The sequence below is a fragment of the Helianthus annuus genome, chromosome 6, assembly GCF_002127325.2.
Source record: "Helianthus annuus cultivar XRQ/B chromosome 6, HanXRQr2.0-SUNRISE, whole genome shotgun sequence".
NCBI classification, from domain to species: Eukaryota; Viridiplantae; Streptophyta; class Magnoliopsida; order Asterales; family Asteraceae; genus Helianthus; species Helianthus annuus.
Window position 1 is genome coordinate 16,485,262 of NC_035438.2, and position 10,499 is coordinate 16,495,760.

General features: G+C 34.8%; 1 protein-coding gene and 1 long non-coding RNA gene across 6 annotated transcripts; one reads left to right on the forward strand and one right to left on the reverse strand.

The window, feature by feature from the left end:
- The first annotated feature begins 1,847 nt into the window (after positions 1-1,847).
- On the forward strand, positions 1,848-4,902 carry LOC110864872. 5 transcript variants are annotated; one of them, XR_004860182.1, is made up of 6 exons: positions 1,848-2,306; positions 2,430-2,580; positions 2,686-2,845; positions 3,275-3,363; positions 3,505-3,563; positions 4,593-4,902. It is a non-coding gene; the product is annotated as an uncharacterized LOC110864872 (long non-coding RNA). The 5 variants fall into 5 exon arrangements; XR_004860181.1 differs by lacking the exon at positions 4,593-4,902 and having other exon boundaries at positions 3,275-3,383; positions 3,505-4,333; XR_004860183.1 differs by lacking the exon at positions 4,593-4,902 and having other exon boundaries at positions 3,275-3,372; positions 3,505-4,333.
- Positions 4,903-9,172: 4,270 nt separating this feature from the next.
- LOC110944462 lies at positions 9,173-9,799 on the reverse strand. The gene has a single exon (XM_022186126.1). It carries the CDS (start codon positions 9,797-9,799, stop codon positions 9,173-9,175), a length of 627 nt encoding a protein of 208 aa, XP_022041818.1.
- Positions 9,800-10,499: the final 700 nt, after the last annotated feature.

Here is a 10,499-nt window from a genome sequence, read left to right on the forward strand (position 1 = left end):
CATTATGCTCCCTGCGGGGAGGAAAATAGAAAAACAATAGCAAAGTATCGGAGGAAAATGGTTATTTTTAAAGGTTTAGGGCAAAACCGTTAAAGTGATCAAATCACATGGAGCCAAACAAAAGTTTACTCTTTTTTTAAAGACAAATATATATATATATATATATATATATATATATATATATATATATATATATATATATATATATATATATATATATATATATGTGTGTGTGTGTGTGTTTTAATGAGTACTCTCTTTATTGTAATATTAGGTCATAGCTCCATGTATTACATGGGCTGAAAAAAAAAATATCTCAGATGAGTAAAAGATAATTAATACTATATAAAAATTGCTTGAAATCACCGGTAAACGAAAAATATCAATTTATTTCTTTGAAATTTAAAAGACAACAGAATAACTTTGAAATAAATTTAAGAGACCAATTTATAAAAGATAATTATTGGTAATTATCAATAAATACATAAATTAAAAGTTACAACTTACAACTTGAATTATTAATAATTTGAAATTGAAAACAACAAATGAAATTTTTTTTAGTGTTGCTAAATCTTAAGCATTAGCTTAAGCAAAAAATTTATTAATGGTTTTCATGTATGTTTTTTTCCTCTCTCTCTCTTTTTTTTTTTTTTTTTTTTTTTTTTTTTTTTTTGCACAAGGAGTAGTAAAGTTTCGACTTTTTTTTTTTTTTTTTTTTTTATAAAATGACCCTAAAATGTTTATACCCCGAAGTTTAATGATTTTATTTTTTTGGTTACCGGTCTAATGTAAACTCAAGAAGCTATGTAGATATCTTCTATCGTAATAATTAAAAATAACTTTATTATTATTGAATTAAATTACTTCCATATAAAAAATAATGAAAGTGTATTTTTTTGTTTTATACAGGCGGAAAAAAAGAAATATCTCACATGAGTAAAAGATAATTAATACTATATAAAAATTGCTTACCACCCGTAATTGAAAAATATCAATTTATTTCTTTGAAATTTAAAAATCAACAGAATAATTTTGAAATAAATTTAAAAGACCAATATATAAGAGATAATTATTGGTAATTATCAATAAATACATAAATTAAAACTTACAACTTATACAACTTGAATTATTAATAATTTGAAATTGAAAACTACAAATGAAAATTTTGTTAGTGTTGCTAAACATTAGCTTAAGCAAAAAAATTATATTAATGGTTTTCACTTTGATAACATGTCTGGTTTTTTTTTTTTTTTTTTTTTTTTTTTTTACAAGGAGTAGTAAAGTTTAAACTTTTTTTTTTTTTTTATAAAATGACCCTAAAATGTTTATACCCTGAAGTTTAACGATTTTATTTTTTTGGTTACCAGCCAAATGTAAACTCAAGAAGTTATGTAGATATTTTCTACCGTAATAATTAAAAATAACTTAATTATTATTGAATTTAAATTATATCCATATAAAAAATAATGAAAGTGTATTTTTTTGTTTAAGTTAAATTTAAGCTTTGTAAAGTTGAATGTAAATATGAAGTAAAAAAATCATCACGGGTGAATATAGGTGAAAGTTGTATTAAGATTTTTTTTTTTTTTTTGAAAGGTTAATTTCTTTGATCTTTGTCGTTTGTAGGACTTGAACCCAAGACCTTCCACTTCTCAACCTAGATGTTTTAAAGGTTTTACCTTTACCAATAGACCACCACCCCATTTATATTAAATTGAATATTAGATTAGATATTAATCTAATCTATATACTATATATAAGCATTTCCCATGTCTAAAATAGTAATTTAACATCAATTTTTTAAGACGTCATGTACAAGGTCTGAAGCAAAGTTCCATTATTTTCAACCCTGCTCCCAAATTTGCCCCTCATTTAACAAGGCTTCAATGATTTCTTCGGTTTGGAGCAGTGTAATAATGAAATTGAAGCCTGTTGGGTTGCATCACCTCTTCCGAATTCCACTTCTGCAACCACTCAAAAGTCACCGTTCACCCTTTCACTAACCTTAGATCCTTTTCGTTTCAAATCAAATCCACTTTTTTCTCTACTTAGGTCTCTCTCTCTCTCTCAAAGTGGTTCTGGAGCACTCCTCTCCATCGATTTCTCAATTCTTGTGTGTCTCTCTCATTCGATCTCTCTAATCCATGACCCCATCTAGCGACGATATGGTGTGTAGTGGTAAAATTTGCTCCCTAGGGTTTCAGTGGTAGGATTCTCGAGCAGATCCGTGGTAGATGGCTGTTGAGGTAGGTTTCGACAACCCGGTTCCAATTTATCAGCTGCATGTACGTTTTCTGACAACCGAGGTAAGTCTGGCGACCTTCTTTTGATTTGTGTAGGTCATGTGCTTCAGCTTGTTAGTTCTAGCAACTGATGTTGAACTTTTGTAATTCTGGCGACTATAATGATGATTCCGACAACTTGGGTAGTGGTTTGCGACGACAACAGTGACTACCTGCGGTGGAGGCGAACTTCAGCCGCCAAACAACGGTGGTCTATGGTGGTGGTTGTATACTTTCGGCCGCCAAAATCGTCTTGTGTTGAAGTGGAGCAAAAAATCTCTGATCTCTAAGATTACAGGTTCCCACCTTATGAAACTCATTATAGTTATTTCTTGTTTACATTTTATTTGTATTGGTTCACGTCTAATATTTGAATTTGCCTGTCAATCTTTGTTTTGTGTAGGGACCTAAACTGCCAAACAAATTTCAAAGCTCATGATTAGATAGATAGGTCTCAAAACGAAAGGGGGGAAACCGATAGAAATCGAAGTGTGAGCATATGTTGATTGTTCAATCGAAATGCAAACAATTTTACAATGTCTTAGTGTTGTTGATTGCGAAAGGTAAATTGTTTTCCGGTTTGTTATTGTTTAAATGTCACCATCTGTTGGTTTTTATATACTTTTTTCTAAGTGTGTTTGGTTGATTGAATAGACTGGATTTAGAGTTTGGGCAAGGGGGTTGTTTTTGTGATTTTTTTTTATTATGTAATTTTATAATATGATTTGAAGTTGCTAAGTTCAATGCAAATTTTGGGGTGTAAATTAGCTAAACTGTCATTTGGAATGGTCTATTTGGCGATTGCTTATTTGGATTGATTTTCTGCTTATTGTGTTTTGTTGCAGTAATAACATGTTTTGAGGGCGTTTGGATTGGTTAAATTAAACTTTTTTATGTGATTAGTTGTGCAGTGAAACCATAGCTCAGGCAAGATATATTTGTTTATCGTTCTTTGGAACCCTAACTGTCAGCACATGTTTGTTTTGTTTCAGATGGTGTGGTGTCTGATGCGAGCAAAATGAAGGCAACCGCCTCTGCCAAGAGAGGAAGTAAAGCCTCCGCCGCCGCTACTTCAGCTAAGGTAGCTAAGGTGGTCCATATGTAATTACATTCTATTCCCTCACAGTCACAGTGATATATGCTTCTTTAAAGTTGTAACCAAATTATGATGATGTTGCCACTTTGGAATTGCATTGGTCTCACAAAGTTCATTTGTTAACAGGCTATGCCAACTAACTATTTCGAAGGTTGTTGCTGTCTAATAGAGAGGGTGCAAGGCAGGTTTGGTATTCTTTTTTTGCAATAGATTTCTGTTACCTATGTTAGGTTGATCTCAGCTGGTGCCCTTGCCCCGCATGACTTGTGCATGTATCCTCCCCTGACAACCACCATCTTTAATCTAACTACTTATAAGCACAAGTTAAATTAATACACAATAATCATTGAGTAGGTACTAATAATTGTTGAAAGTTCTGCCCTTGAATTTAAAGGATCTGAAAGTGTAAGAACTCTTGTCGCTATTGTGGTATGAATGCTTCCTAAGTTCCTATCATAACCATTACCTTCAATTTTTTTCTTAATTCTTTATTATAGATGGTGGCATTGTAGCAGAGAACCAAGCTAAGTTGGTTTTTATTTTTATTTTAGCTATTATTATTTACTTGTGAAAATTATTTTTCTATACACATTTGACTTTTCTTTAAAAAGAACAAACTAGAGTACCAAATAAGTCCAGTAACTTGGGTTTTCAGAATCCTGAGTTCTTAGGGAAGTCCCAAAGGTCTCTAAAATTTTTGACACAGGTGAACATAGATTGAGCTACAAGTCGAGACTGAGAAGCCAAGTGTGAAAAAGTCCGAGCAATCTAAGTTGACATTTGTTAATTTTCATGTTATTTTGTGGGTATAAAATTGGGCTTTCTTGGTTTTTGTTATTACGTCGAAACACCCGGATTGTGGATGGGTGTATAAAATTATTTGTACCTAATAGATAAGTAACCGGTTACAATATGTGCCACAATTCTATGAACTGATGATTCATTTTCCCGCTTTTTTATGTCTTAAGGTATCCTATTTCTTAATAGAAAAGTTAACTAAAAATATTTCTTAAATTTTCATTAATAACTATTTACTTACTCAACCCGTGTATTACACGAGTACCTAACCTTGTTTATAATGTATTAAAAACTTAATATCAAATTATTAATCATTCCTTAAACGTTATAACTGATTAAATTGATTAATGTCTTGATGTTGTTTTATTGGGATAACGATACATACGATGAGCTACTTTTGGACATTTATGATCCAGACAAGGGTGATCCACTTGCTGTGACCTGTGGTGGAGCCGACTCAGTTACACGGGACAACATGGTCAGATTATCAACCCGAATGCTCGATAACTATGAAAATTTATCCACAACTGTTGTCGTGCATTAGAAACTTACATAAGAAATCTTGTATGTGATAGAGTACATAGTTGAGTTTGAATAGTTAGCAATCTAATGTGACATGTGCACTGCCTTACACTTCTTTATGAAATGTGTATGATAGTACTAATACGGTGTCTTATGATGATACATTCTTAATAAATACTTAAATACATTTAGAGATAACAGAGCATTAATTATTTTTTTCTGTGATCAATCTAGACTAATGGTACCAAACTGTACCGTGTATATTTGGTACCTGCACTTAATTTTGGAGATTTTCAGTACCCGTACTCGGTATTCATAATAAAGTTGATACTTAGTTTCGAATTCGGACCATGTTATAAAAGACCATACTAATGTTAAGAAAAAAAAAACAAATGGACGTGTATACTATATAATGTATCACAAAAGGTTTGATAAAATAAGAAAAACCGAGTATTAAACGAAGAAGCCTTTTATATATCTAAATTAACTACCCCCTTCGCTTCCAGACCCCACCCCCTTCGCTTTCAAATGTAATCACTTTCAAGCGTTTTATATATCTAAATCCTCACTCCGCTCTCTACCAGATTGCCCAATGCGTAGTGTGTTTCCGCCGCAACGCGCGGGTTTCCCACTAGTCTAATATAAAAATTAAACAAACCCGTTAATGTGAATAGAGTTAAATTAGATTAGATATTATTAATTATTAATCTAATCTAATATATATATATATATATATATATAAGAATTATTTATCTAGAAATAAAACATCTTGGTTACAAAGGCGGTGTGTGTTTAAATGGTTAGTTACAAATAATCAACAATTAAAACTAGGTCTTGATTTTAAAGTTAAAAATTATGAAGTCTGGTGATTATTGTTGAAGTGTTTAGTGTTAAAAATTAGTTGTATATGTTATATAGAGAAAGACTTGCTTAGAAAAGTAACTCTAAATGATGTTTGTATAGATTTTAAAAAATAAAAACCCGTAGGGCGACATTTTAAATATGTTTATAACGACGTTTGACGTGTTTTTGATGATTATATAAATTTTAGCTTGATATTCTTTTCTTTTACATGACCCGACTTGAACCGATCCGATATGAACCAAAATTGTTTTCATACGCCTAAGGGCCTAAAATCTTTAAAAATATTCCGCACCCCCATGAAAAAAAATCTTGGACCCGCCACTTATTCCGCAAGAACTTCATGAAACCATAAACAAATCGTATTTTGGTGATTGATCATAGTTAGGGCTGTAAATGAACCAAACGTTCGGTAAACAGTTTGTGAACCGTTCGGCGGGAAGTTCGTTTGTGTTCGTTCGTTTATAAAACAAACGGACACAAACAAGAAATCTCGTTCGTTTAATTAAATGAACGAACATGAACAAAGGTTGTGTTCGTTCATTTATGTTCGTGAACGTTTGGTAATGTGTTTGTTTGTGTTCGATAGTTCATTAGTGTTTTTGGTTTTTATATTTTATTTAAATACTTCAACATTCGACAATGGTTACGTGTTTGTTTGTGTTCGATAGTTCATTAGTGTTTTTAATTTTTATATTTTATTTAAATACTTAAACATTCGACAGATAAAATATTTAATAAGTGTCAAGATATTATACATTCTGTTCATGAATGTTTGTTTGTTTCCATTTGTGTTCATGAACATTAGTTTGTGCTCATTTGTATTCATCAACGTTCGTTTTCGTTTGTTGCCTAAAATTAACAAACAAACATAAACGAACACGAATAAGTTCATTTCCTTAACAAACGAACACGAACATAAAATCTCGTTCGGTAAGCGTCCATCAACAGTTCGTGAACACATATATTTCTTAACAAACGAACACGAACAATGTTCATGTTCGTTCGGTTCGTTTACAGCCCTAATCATAGTAAAAAAGTAACTATCTTTTAAAACTAATTTATACTTAGATGTTGATTATATATTATTAATTTTTTTTTTCAAAACAATAAACAATGAAATTACATCAAGATAGAAGGTAATGGGCAACAAGTTGAGGCGCTACTCCTTTTTGAATAGCAAAACTAAGGTGGTGTTTGTTTTTTCAGATGTAAAAGGTCTGCAGTTTGCGGACCACATCTGCCAATGTCTGCACGAGAAGAGGTTGACCAAATGTCTGCAGAGTGCAATAAAAAGAGTGTTTGGTTATCTCAAAACCCCACATCTGCAAACCTCCTCTTCTCCCCCTTTCTCTTTCAAATCTGTGCTAACCCATACACCCCATTCACCCCTAAAACCCCAAACACACTATTATTCACCGCTAATTTCGTCACATTCTCCACAATTCTCCCACACTCCTATTAAAATCACCCCAATTCTTATTATCATTATCACCCACCAAACTGGAACTCAAATTTCTGGCATCTGTAACTGGGTCCACAGCTTCTTGAAAGAAGCTGTAATTATCGTACCAAACGAAACATCCGTCGAGGAAGATTCTGTCGGAGGTACGAGGAAGCCAGGCGGGGACGATGGTACGGCTCTCTCATCTTCTTCATCCTGGCCCCCTCTTTCTCTATCCTCAAAAAAGCGCCAGAACCAAATCAACACCACTGAATCGCCGTGGCTGTTAGCGTTAGGTTCGGTGAAGGTGATTGGCGAATTCTTCGAGGAAATCGGAGTTGCAGTGGGGACCGGTGGCTGTGGAGGAGGTGGTGATCGGCGGCGTGGAGGAGGAGGAGGTGGTGACCGGTGGATGTGGAAGAGGTTGGAAGAGGTGAGAAGAGGTTGGACCATGTTTGCGTGGGGAAGAGGACGCGCAGAGCTTTGAAGACATTTTTTAATGAAATGTCTGCTAAAAAACAAACGGTCTGCAGAGCTAAACGTCTGCGCGTGGTCTGCGCAGCGAAGACCTAAGAGGCCAGAAGAAGTTTTGGGGAAAAAACAAACACCCCCTAAGTCTTTTAAAAACTATATCCATAGATCTCGGGGTCATAACATTACTATGCATGGCCATTTAAAGATAATATTATATTAACTTAGATTAGTTTACCCTAACTTTGGGATGACTTGGATCAAGCATAAGAATAATTCAAGCTAATGATGATTATTAATTTATAAAAAAATTCTTTTTAAATTTCGTAAACGTTTACTTATATCAAATAGTTAACTTAAAAGTCCTTGTAGTTAACCACCTCAAGTTAGGCAGGCATTACACAATACACATATTCAAGTAAACATTTATATCTATATCTATATCTATACTATAAAATAAAAGAAATCATGTTAGGGACATATAGCGTTATATGAGGCGGTCTTTTTTTTGAAAGGTAAATTTCATTCAAAAACAAACGCCCCTAACACTCCTCAAAACGGGGACCATCGGGTTAAAACGAAATTACATCGAGTTCATAGGATTATTACACCAGGCATTCCAATCTATACCTTTCAATCTAGATCTATGACGAAACCAAAAAAACGACACGGACTTAATATATTGCATGACTTCAATAGTTCTCCGGGGCTTTCCACCAAACACTCTAGAATTCCTTTCGTTCCAAATGGTCCACATAGTAGTGAATATGATGCCTCGCAAAATGGTCCACATAGTAGTGAATATGATGCCTCGCAAAATGTACCTCTCCTGTTTCGTCTTCGTTTGAGTCACCGCCAAAGACAAAAGATCTTTCACGTCAAAAACAAACAAGGGAGATAACTTACACCACGATGCGACCCGAGCCCAAATTTCCGAGGAGAAGATACAGCCAGTAAACAAGTGTATAGCCGTCTCCGAATCCGCTTCACAAAGGACGCAAGACATATCTTCAATTGTTACTCCGCGTTTGATTAATTCCATCTTAGTAGGAAGACGATTAAGATCGGCACACCAAACCATAATTTTGCATTTCAACGGAGTCCATCCTTTCCATTTCATGTTTGAGCCGGTTGAAGTCATCGGTTTATAAGAGATCAATTTTTTCGCGCTGTTAACCGAGAAACACCCATTTTTATCACCCTTCCACTTCCAGCGATCAGCACCACTACTCCATTTGTAATCGTGTATATCCGAGATGATTTGGAATAGCTCAGCCACCTCCTCATACGAAGAAGGAGAGCTACGCCAATCCCACGTAACAAAGTATCAGCGCCGTTCGCGGCAGTCACCTGGGAATTCACATTTACCCGTTTGTTCTTTTCGAGGCGAAAAATATTTGGATAAACATAGCGCAAAGGTTGATCCCGAAGCCACGTATCAGTCCAAAAATTAACAGCCGAACCTGCTCCGACAACTGCAACAAAATAGCTATTTAGCTCTCTACCGTTATCAATATTTTTAGAACTGGTCTTCACAATCCGTTTCCAACACCAGTTAGCCGATTAACTACACGGAAGCATAGTCCATGCACGACTTGACCCGTTGCACCCCACTATAACCTTTTTCCACAAGCTATTTCCTTCAAGTTTGAAATGCCAAGTCCATTTAAGAAGAAGTGCTTCATTTATATCTTGTAATCAACTTATACCCAAACCACCGTTGTTTTTTGGTCTCGCGATCACATCCCAAGCTACCCAAGGAATCTTTTTTTCTTCACTAGAGCCCGCCCATAAAAATCGCCTCATAATGGATTTAATGCTATTGATAACCGCCATAGGAGCTTGATAGAGAGAAAAATAATAAATCAGAAGATTTTCGAGAACTGATTTAATAAGAATCAAACGTCTTCCTATAGATAATGTCCTAGCCTTCCAAGACTCTAGACGTCTCTTTACCACTTCGATTACCACATTCCAATTGCTAATCCGGGACATATTAGCGCCAACTTGGATCCCTAAATAAACAAATGGATAAGCCCCACGCTTACACCCCAAAACCTCCATCATGTTATCAACTTCATTATCCTTGGTGCCAACTCCAAATAATTTTGACTTATGAATATTTATGCGAAGACCCGAGCAAATATAGAAAATCCTCAATATCCGAGCCGTGTTCTCGAGGTTCTCGCGAGACCATTCTCCCAAAATGAGAGCATCGTCTGCATAGAATAAATGCGTAATGTCGGCTTCCTGATCGGTAAAGTTGATACCTTTAAGAATACCAATCTCTTTAGCTTTCTTCAACATACAAGATAAAGCTTCCATCACTAACAAAAATAAAAAAGGAGAAAGGGGATCGCCTTGACGAAGGGCCTTCTCACAATTAAATTCAAAAGTTGGTGACCCGTTAACAAGAACCGCAGATCTAGAGGCAGCTAAAATCCCCTTGATCCAACAATACCATCTCGAAGGAAAACCCATTTCAACCATTCCATCAACTCATTAACTACAAGAGGCCCGTCAAGAATAAAACGACCCGATAAAAATGCCGACTGAGATTCAGAAATAACCCTACCCAACACCTTTTTAAGACGATTAGCAAGAATTTTGGACTTGATCTTACTAATCATCCCAATAAGAGTTATCGGTCTATAATCTTTGAGACCCATCGGCTTTTTCACCTTTGGAATCAAAGTAATAAATGACGAACCACAACCGGGACTAATGTTACCTGTCTCGTGAAACTCCTCCATGATCCGAACGAAATCTTCTTCGAGGAGGTCCCAATACCGTTTGACAAACCGAAAATTAAGACCATCTGGTCCCGGGGCCTTGTTAGAACCACAATCAAAGGCCGCTTCTTTTATCTCATTCCTTGTAAACGGTTCAAGTAACATAACTCGCTCTTCTTTGCTTAGATTATAGAGGCCGTAACAATGTAACTGAGGACGAGATACGCAAACTTCTTTAAAGTGATTGCGAAAGAACCGCATTGTTTCTTTCTTAACCAGAGTAGATTTTGAAA

Coding starts and splice junctions, on each gene's coding strand:
- LOC110944462 (XM_022186126.1), bottom strand. CDS start 9,799: ATGGAAGCTTTATCTTGTATGTTGAAGAAAGCTAAAGAGATTGGTATT.